This window comes from Echinops telfairi, unplaced genomic scaffold, assembly GCF_000313985.2.
Source record: "Echinops telfairi isolate 266 unplaced genomic scaffold, ASM31398v2 ScPeMD7_17;HRSCAF=63, whole genome shotgun sequence".
NCBI lineage: Eukaryota > Metazoa > Chordata > Mammalia > Afrosoricida > Tenrecidae > Echinops > Echinops telfairi.
Genome location: NW_022103914.1, coordinates 3,888,048 through 3,897,653, shown reverse-complemented (window position 1 = coordinate 3,897,653; position 9,606 = coordinate 3,888,048). Strand labels below are relative to the sequence as shown.

The 9,606-nt window shown below is 45.8% G+C and overlaps 1 protein-coding gene across 1 annotated transcript in view; it reads left to right on the top strand.

Moving 5' to 3' along the window:
* The window catches only part of SLC12A8 (solute carrier family 12 member 8), a 161,967-nt gene extending 155,349 nt beyond the window's left edge, over positions 1-6,618 (top strand). Inside the window, exon 12 of the mRNA XM_013007141.1 lies at positions 6,456-6,618. Within this exon, the coding sequence (XP_012862595.1) occupies positions 6,456-6,618 (163 nt within the window). The remainder of the gene's footprint in view (positions 1-6,455) is intronic.
* The last annotated feature ends 2,988 nt before the right edge of the window (positions 6,619-9,606 follow it).

The following is a 9,606-nucleotide window of genomic DNA, read 5'->3' as shown; positions in this document are numbered from 1 at the left end:
GTGCCACCTGGACTCCTCTCTGAAGAGCAGTCTTAATGTACTTCTTATCCTTATTCTTCTATATGTCAGGTGGGTTTTGTTTCATTTTGGTCTTTTTTTTTTAAAACTGTCTTCTTTCAATATTTTCTATTTGTCTTTGGTTTTCTGGAATATGAGTATAATATACATATAGAGAGCATTTTTGGTATTTATTTTGTCTACTTGCTTTTGTCTGATCTGTGACTTGGTGTAGGGCACTTATTTCAGGAAATTCTCAACCATTATGACTTAGAATATTTATTGTTTCTCTCTTGCTTCTTCTGGTATTCCCATTACATGATGTTAGACTGTATGTCCCACAGTTCTTAAACACTCTGTTCTAAGGCGTTTGTTTGTTTCCTCTCTTTAGTTTTTCCTTTGCTTTTCAGTTTTGGCAGTTTCTGTTGACATTGCTTCAAACTCATTGAATCTTTCCTGAGCCTTACCCAGTCTCCTACTGAACACATAACAAACTGCCTGTGTGCAGTCCCGTCTTATTGGTTTCTGGCATTTCCTTGTGATTCTTCGAGCAACCATCTATGCTGTCCCTCGCTTCTCGCATGTTCTGTACCTTTCCCATCGAAGCCTTTAACATCTTAATCATAGTTTAAACTTCAAAACATCTTCCATGTCTGAGTCTCGTGCTCATATTTGCTCTACTTAGACTCTTATTTTTTTCCTTTTCGTAAACCTTTCAGTTACTTGTCAAAAGCCAGGCAAGATCTACCAGGGAGAAGGAACTGAGATAAATAGACTTTAATGTAATATAATGCTTTATGTTTATCTGTCTAGGAGTTAGTCTGTGAATACTGCTTATCACAGCCATTGGTGTTAGTAGCAAAAATGCTTTGTGATGTTAAGGACTCCTTATTAAATAGAGTCTGAGCCTTATCATTATTTTGAGACGTCATATCCTGTGACCATACATGAGTCCTTTTGATGTGGTAGCAGAGAATGAAGGCGAGCATTCTGTACTCCTGTGATAGAACTCGGACTTTTAGTTAGACTGTGCCTGGAAGCTGTGTTCTCGATAAGGTTTTGTTTTTTCCCCTTCCCCTTTAGGTAATACAGGAAAGGTACATGGCACTGGAGTTGGATAGCCCCCTGACCGCAAGTTGAAGGATAGAAGGGCTTTCCATAAGTGATTGCTTGGTGTTGGGCGCCATAAAAACAGGACCAATGAGTAACAATCCCGGGAACAACCAAATGATCGTCTGCCATCCCTGCAGTGGTTGTTGGACTCACTGTTGTAGTTCCTGTGTCATTCTGTCTCATCCACGGTCTTCTTTATGTTGACCTTCTACTGTAGCAAGCATGATGTCCTTCTCCAGGGACTGGTTCTGCCTGATCATGTGTGCAAAGCACGTGAGACAGGGTCCCTCAGTCCTCACTTCTGAGAAGCATTCTGAGTGTACGTCTCCCAAAGCAGATTTGTTTGTTCTTCTGGCAAGCCATGGGATATTCAATATTCATTGCCAATACCATGATTCAAAAATACCCAGTCTTTTTTACCCACTGCCCAGCTGTTGCATGCCTGTGAGGCCACTGGAAAAAACCCTGACTCGGGTCAGGTGCAGGATGACCTTCAGAATGACACGTTAAAGATATCGTTTGCAGCAGGTTTTCCCAAAGCCATCAGTAGCTTTATTTCTTGACTGTCGCTCCAATGGGTGCTGGCTGTGGACCCAGATAAATGAAATCCTTGGCAACTTCAATATTTGCTCCATTTATCATGCTGTCGCTTATGAGTCCAATGGTGAGGGTCTTTGTCATTTTACATTGAGGTGTAATCCATGAAGACTGTAGCCTTTGACCATCAGTAAGTCCTCTTTGCTTTCAGCAAGCAAGGTTGTGCCATCTGCATATTGCAAGTTGTTGATGAGTCTTTCCTCCGTTCTGATACCAGATTCTTAACATAGTTCAGCTTCTTGAATCATCTACTCAGCACGCAGATTGAATGCATATGGTGAAAGGATACAACCCTAACACACACCTTTCCGGATTTTAAACCATTTCATCTCCTCCTCTTTTGATAGAATAGTTGCCTCCTGGTACATGCACAAGTTCTATACGTGGATGATTAAGTGTTCTGAAATTCCCATTCTTCTCAATGCCGTTCATAGTTTATTATGATCGGCACAGTCAAATGCTGTTTGCTTTCAGTGAAACATCTTTCTGATATTCTCTGCTTCCGGCTAAGATCTGTCTGATGTCAGCGATGATAGTCCTTGTTCCACATCCTTTTTAGAATCTGGCTTAAATTTCTGGCAGCAACTTGTCGATGTACTCCTGCAATCATTTTTCAATTGTCTTGAGAAAAGATTTGTTTATGTGTGATATCAGTGATATCGTTCTATAAGTCCTATAATCTGTTGGTTCACCTTTCTTTGGAATGGGCATACATATGGATTTCTTCCGGTTGGGTGGTCGGTAGCTATCATCCAAACTTCTTGGCATAGTGAACGAGTGCTTCTAGTGTCACATCAGTTTGTTGAAACATTCCAATTGTTATTCCATAAATTCCTGGAGCTTTGTTGTTGGCTAATGCCTTGGAATTCTTTCAATACCATTGGTTCTTGCTCATTGCTACTTCTTGAAATGATTAAACGTCAACCAATTCTTTTTGGTACAGTGACTGCATCTTCATATAGTCCTTCCATTTTCTTTTGATCCTTCATCACTCAATAGATTGTCTGTAGAATCCTTCAGTATTGCAACTCAAAGCTTATTTTTTCCCTACAGTTTTTTCTTTCCATTTGGGAAATGCTGAGTGTGTTCTTTCCTTTAGGGTGTTAAGCTTTAGATCCGCACACATTTCATGATAATACTTGTCTTCTCAAGCTGCCATTTAAAATATTCTGTTGAGCACTTTTGCTACACCATTTCTTCCACTCCCTCTAGCTTCTCTACATTTTTTACGTGGTCAGGCTCTGGAAAAGTAGTGTGTCTTGAGCAAAGACCTTTGCTAAGGAGAATGCTTTGGCATATTTCAGAGTGGTTACTTTTTCCTCCCCCTGCTGAAAGGATAGAAGATTTTTCTTTGATTTTCACAGCGTCCATGATGGGAAAGTGTGCGAATTCTCCTACCGATGGTCCCCTGACGATTTTTATCTCTTAAGTGAGTCTACACTCAATCTTAAGCATTTATTCAGTGATTCCCCTATACATTCCTACCAGCCTTCACCTGCAGCTTCTGATGCTAGTGAGCTCGAATTCTCTGAAATCACCTGGCAATTCTGTGACCTCCATCCACTCATGGATCTACGGAGAGGTTTTGATTTTTGTTCTGCTCAGCTTTTTCTTGCTGTGAGAAAGGGAGTGTCCCTTTCCAAACTCTTGACATGTCATATCAGAAACCCAAAGTCCAAAATCTTTTGAAGACAAGTACTCACAAGCACTATCTATCTATTCCAAATCATCTTCATGCTATAGTTTGAAATGATGAGGAAGGAGCACAGATCATGGCAAGGAGAAAGGAGAGGATCTAGGGATCTGGATGCCAGGATGGGGAGAGTTGTGTGTGTAGGGGGGTGGGGGGTGGGGTGGGTGCAACTCCTGTCATTTGCTTGGTCCGGACTAGGGTGCAGTGACCTCTCGGTCTCCTTTCTAGTCCTAGTCACAAGGTTGGTTCAGTCAGGTCACAACTTGCTGCACTAAACCCTCTAATCCCACTGCCTAGTCCTGAGAGGAAGCAGGGTGTAAGTGGAAGTTGATTCCGGGTAGAAGTTGTCTACAGATCCCAAAGCTGTGGGTGGTGTGTGGGTGAGAGCATTTGGCCTTATCCGATTTGGAGAAATATTTTTAGCCATTCCAGATTTGAAGCCTAAGTGGCTGTGGGAGGTCACCATCTCCCACTCTGTACTCTGAATTCCTGGAATTTTACCCCTGAGCTCTCTGAAGGGCTGCTGTATAGAAAGAGGAATGTCTTGGGAGGAGATTATTCTTAGAAAAGGACAGTTCTTTTGTTGGAATACCACTCAGTCCACACCATTCATGGAAAATGATCAGACTCTGCAGACTTGTGAGCAAAGTGTCAGAGGCCTCCGCTGAGCCGTGATCACATTTACCGGCTTCACTATATTTTGTGGTGACTTTTTGATAGAGTGGAAGGGAGTAAGAAGTAGTGGTTTGTGTAAAAATAGAAACCGATAGTTGTGCCTTCTCTTTTGTAGTTTTGACTCCCCCCCCCCCTGCAATTGTAACTCATTGTGCCATCCAAAACCAGAGGAAAATAATATTGTAGAATGGCTTGAGCCAAGGAATCTGGCTGTGCTACTTACTCTCTGGAGCCCTCGTGGTGACATGGTCGCATGTTGGACTGCTAACCACAAGGTCAGCAGTTTGAAACCACCAACTGCTCCACAGGAGAAAGATGGGGCTTTCTGTTCCCATCAAGAGTGCCAGTCTCAGGCACTCACAGGGGCAGTGCTGCCCTGTCTCACAGGGGCACTGCACCCCAGGAGGGACCCAGGGGCCGTGAGCCATGTCTTCAGTTACACTTTCGGAAGGCTTTCTTTCCTGAAGTGCGGTCCTGCTCCAGGGCGGGTCCGTGGATACTGTCTCCCTGAGCTCAAAAGGATACCAGGGTTTTTTTCTCTTAAAAAAAAGGCATTTGCAAAAAGAAAAAGATGTTGGCCCAAAGCACTTATATGTTGAGTGGTTGTGCCTGCCCCACACCTTTTTAACCTCATTTAGGAAAATTAACCTTTATAGAAGCGAATTCAACTCTCAAAAAATTAAAAACCAAACAAACCCTAATGTGAATAATTTAGATCAGCTGCCATCACTGGCTGTAACACTTTGGTCACATGATCTGAACTTCTAGCCCACTTGAACTTGTTTTGCCAGAAAGTCAGGTGTAGCTCTCTCATCATTTCCCCAGATTTGTAACATTTCTATCTCTCCAATATAGTCTTTATTTAAACAATTGAGCCTTACTCCTAGCAAAGGACGTGACTCTTTTAGAGTAAGGTTGAAGAGGAAACCCAGGCCTAAGTTATGATCTAAGCACCTAACATCCGCTATAGGAACATGCAGTTCCTATCCATGTTGAGAACCTGAGACCACTAAACTGTCTGCCTCATCCAGTTACCCTAAATCCCAGCCTCATCTTTCCTTTCTCCATCCCACCATTAGGAGCCCTGGCGGGCGTAGTGGTTACGTGTTGGCTATGAACCTCAAGGGCAGCCATTCAAAGCCAGTAGCCAGAACGGAAAGAAAGATGAGACTTTCCACTGTAAACAGTTGCAGCCTTGGACACTCTCGGGGGCAGTTCCAAGCTGCCCTTTGGGTCGCTCTCAGTCATCCACTGGATGGCCGTGAGGGTTTCATTTTATTCCACCTCTAGCACTTGCCCCGTGGGTTTCCAGCACGCTTCTCCCTGAGGTCATTCCAGCACTAACTGCAGTGATGCTGGCTGCCAAAGAGCTGGAGCTGCTCTGGTTCTGTGTCGTGGGGCCGGCTGGTGTCTGAAGCCTCTGTCGTTTACCTCTCGGCTGCTTGCTGACCTTAACTCTGGAAATCATTCCTCCTCCCACTTCCTTCTCAATGAACCCTGGAGAAGGTTTCTCTCTCGGCTGTTTCAAGTGTCCTCATTCCTGCATCTCATTTGACAAAAAGCAGAGACAAGCTCCGGTGCCGGGCATGGGGCGACTTAGAAAGCAACAGCTTGTTCCCCCAAGAGGGTGGGGGTGGGGGTAACTTTCTGTTACCTGTGTACATTTTATCCTCTTCTGTTAAAGAAAGACAAATGATCACTTTCTCTTCCGTGTCTATTTGACACTCGGTTCTGAGTTGGTTTTTAGTGTTGATCTGGGTGAGCACATACAGGGTGGAACATGCACACCTCCATGGATTTCTCCTTGGACAGCTCAGCCCCGTTGGGTTCATCCCTGGCGACGTGTCCCCATTCTCTCTCTCTCAGATCGTTGCAGCCCCAAACTTCTCCTCCGTGATATTAGAGTTGCTGCTGACAGTGGAATCTCCTGTCGATAATTCCTTCAAAGTGTACAATGCCCATAGCGATGATTCTTTATTAATGTACTTTGAAGATGACTTCCGGGGAGAAGTATTTTCTCTTACTCTGAGTTCCTAAAATCTGTGCAGATGCCTTTCCACAATGGTGTTGTAAACATTTCCAAACTAAACTCACTGCCAGCTAGCCGCTTCTGACTCATGGCGACCCAGTCGATCAGAACAGAACTGCTCCTGTGGGTTTGTCCCTCCTTATGGGAGTAGAAAGCTGCCTTTCTCCCACGGAGCAGCTGGTGGTTTCCAACAGCTGAACTCGTAATCCCCTACCCCACCAAGGCATTTAGCTGCATAGAAAATAGCTACTAACATTTATTTCTGCGCCCCATTCCTCCGCCCGGAGTAGACTCCCCTTCACTGTCCAGCCCGTGTCTGCTCCTCCTAACGGCCCGTCTTTCTCACTGAAGGGCCCTGCGACGCCCCCAGGACCAGATCGTCTTAGCGCCAACGCTGGCGAGGGTTGACATGGAGATGACTCAGCTAACCCGGGAGAACGCGGACTTCGCCGCTCGGGATCGCTGCCACCACTCTTCCTTCGTGAGGAGGGGACAGCTGATGCCTCAGTATTAGAGGCAGCCCCGGGCCTTCCTGTCTTGGAGCTGTGTGCCGAGAGGAGCCGGACCCCCGCATCTTAGAAGAGCTGCTTCTCCTCATAAGACACGTGAGGACCTGCCCTCCAACTGCTGCTTTGGACCATGGGAACTCAGATGCTGGTCTGCGACACCCGCTCTGACCCAGGGCGACCCAGGGAGAGCCGTGGCCTCTGCCCCATGGCCCACAACCCACAGGGCTCCAAGGGGTCACTGAGCCTAAGAGATCCAGAACCAGGTTGTTCTGAAGGCCACTATAAATGATTTCCCCCCCATGTAATCGTGTTATTTATTTAGTTCTTGAATAAATAATGCAGTTGCACGGTTGGATTCGCAATCCCAAAGTGTACGCATCCATGAGTACACACGGGGCTTTAAAAAGTTAGTGGAGAAATTCCATTATCTCCTCGTTTCATTGTTTCGTGAACTTTAAAAATTCTCTCCTAAAATGAAAAGCCTTCCTTGTTTCCCATCTGTTCAGTTCCCGTCTCCTGCCCTAGAGGTAATTACTGGTTTGAGTTTTCTGATATCTAGGCCTAGCAGTTCTTCATGCATGTACAAACATACAGTAGGATTGTGCATTCTTATCGCTCTTTTTTAATATACAAATGGAGCATATAATACATATGTGCTGTACCTTGCCTTTTTGCCTTAATGTAAGTCTTGAAGATATTTCCATATCAATACATATTTCATTTCCTTATGATTTTTCCGTGTAGGAGTAGGCTGTAATTTATTTCACCAGCTCTCCAATGATAGACATTTGAATTGCTACCAATCTTTTGCTATTACAGCCAGTTGTGCAGTGAATAATTATGCACACAGATACAAGTGTGTAGGATAAACTCTTAAAAGCAGGATGAAGAAATGCATCAACAGTTTCACCCATTTCTTAGCTACTCTGGTTGAATGAAGGTCTTCCCAACTAAAAAGCGAAATGACCAACATTTCCCAATGGTGACAAGCATTCTTTAAAGTATTTGTGGTCCCCAACTCCCTGAGCATCTTTGCAGCTATTTGGCACGGTGAATGCCTCAAAGGATGAGGCCTATCTTGGTCCCCCGTGAGCTCCGTGTGGCACTTGGCACAAGCATTCTGTATGGGCCGGGGGTTGGCTTCTCCCAGATTAATGCTGCGTCCGTGCATTCTCCACTCCACTCCGCCACAGAAGAAAGCGTGGTTGGGCCGTTTCCACCCTCCTTCTTCTCCGTGGTGGTTGCTAGGTACCCTTGAGTCAGCTCCCACCCTTTGCAACTCTGCTACAACAGAAAGGCTCACGGCCCGGGCCTGCGCCATCCTCCCATGGTGATGGTGGAGTCCATTGGGGCGGCCACTGTGTCCATCCATCCTGCTCAAGAGCTCTCTCTTCTTCGCTGGCCCTCGACTTGACCGAACATGGGGCCCTTTTCTAGGGACTGGTTCCTCCTAATAACATGTCCGAAGTACTAGAGGTGATCGGAAGTTAGTGTGCTAAGGAATCATCTGGAGTGCTTGCTCTAAGTGGAGCATCCTGTCTCTCACAGACTGTAAACTCTAAGTTTGGGGCACAGTCCTGGGATTCACATCTTCAAAAAGCGCTTCAGGTGACTCCACACAGGCCGCCCTTGGGACTCGCTTTCAGAAACATGCTTCGAATGAGGGCATGGTGAGAATGTTACAGAGAGGAACCAATTGGATCTTACAGTTTTATCCTGGGAAATGAGATCTACCTTCGGATTGCAGAACGGAATGAGCTGCTGCCCAGCCCATGGTCAACTGCGGACCAAATGGTCATGGTCCTGAAGGTTTTCTTTGGCTGTTCACAGATCTAGTTTAGCTCCCAACCTGAACATCAGTACCAGCTTCAAGAGTTAGTCATAGGCACGTGGGAAAACAAGGGCTGAGTTGGCTGACTGCCGAGGGCCCTGGGTGACTAGAAGCCTTTATTGACTCTGTGGCGAAGCTGATGCCAAGGGCTCAGGCAGAAAAAAATGTTTTGAGAATCATGATGGCATCAGATACACAGATGTACTTGAGAAATGGATGGACGGATGGCTTGTCATAAGAGCTGTACGAGACCCCAATAAAATAAAAAATAAATAAAGTAGAACAAACACGCACAATTCTGTATAACAAGCTAAGAAAGGAACGCCGCTGCAAAAGGTGGTTCTGAGGTTGAGAACCAGACACAGCAGTCGACTCAAGGATCCCGAAGGACCATCTGCCAACACCGGTGACTGGTGTGGACGGGACAGGAGAAGAATCGAGTGTGAGAAGAGATGCTGTGCTCCATGCTGGGGACATTTCAATAAATGGCCATGTCTAGGGCTTCTCAAGGGACGCTCAGAAGTTTGGTATTGAACTAAAACTAGATTGTGTGAATTACTAAAACTAGGAATTAAACCCCAAACCAAAGCCACTGCCACGGACTCAGTTCCGACTCAGTGACTCTCTAGGGCGGAATCGCACGGGCACCGATGGCTCTTTAAGGTTTCTGAGACTGAAAAGCAGTGGTTCTCAACCTTCCTCATGCCGCGACCCTTTCAAACAGTCCCTCGTGTTGTGGTGACCACCCAGCCATAAAATTATTTTTGTTGCTACTTCATCACTGTCATTTTGCTACGGTTATGAATCGGGTGACCCCTGTGAAAGGGTCATTCGACCCTCAAAGGGGCCGCCACCCACAGGTTGGGAGCCACTGACCTAAAACGTACTGAGGCCAGATGGTGTTGCAGAAAGATATTAGCTTCTGTTTCTCTAGCGTCTGCAGGTCATATCTTATCAATAGATCCTTCATTGCCCATCTAGAAAACAGAAGATTATAGAGAGCCTGGTGCCCCAGGGTCATAACCTGAAGTCCCAGCGCGCCTCACCTCCGGTGCCCTGAAACTTGAGCCTTGAACAGATGCCTCTGTCTCTTGGGGTGGGCCGGGGGACCCAGTCTCTGCTGGCTAACTGGGCCCTGACCGTTTTCAGTATAGCATGGTGT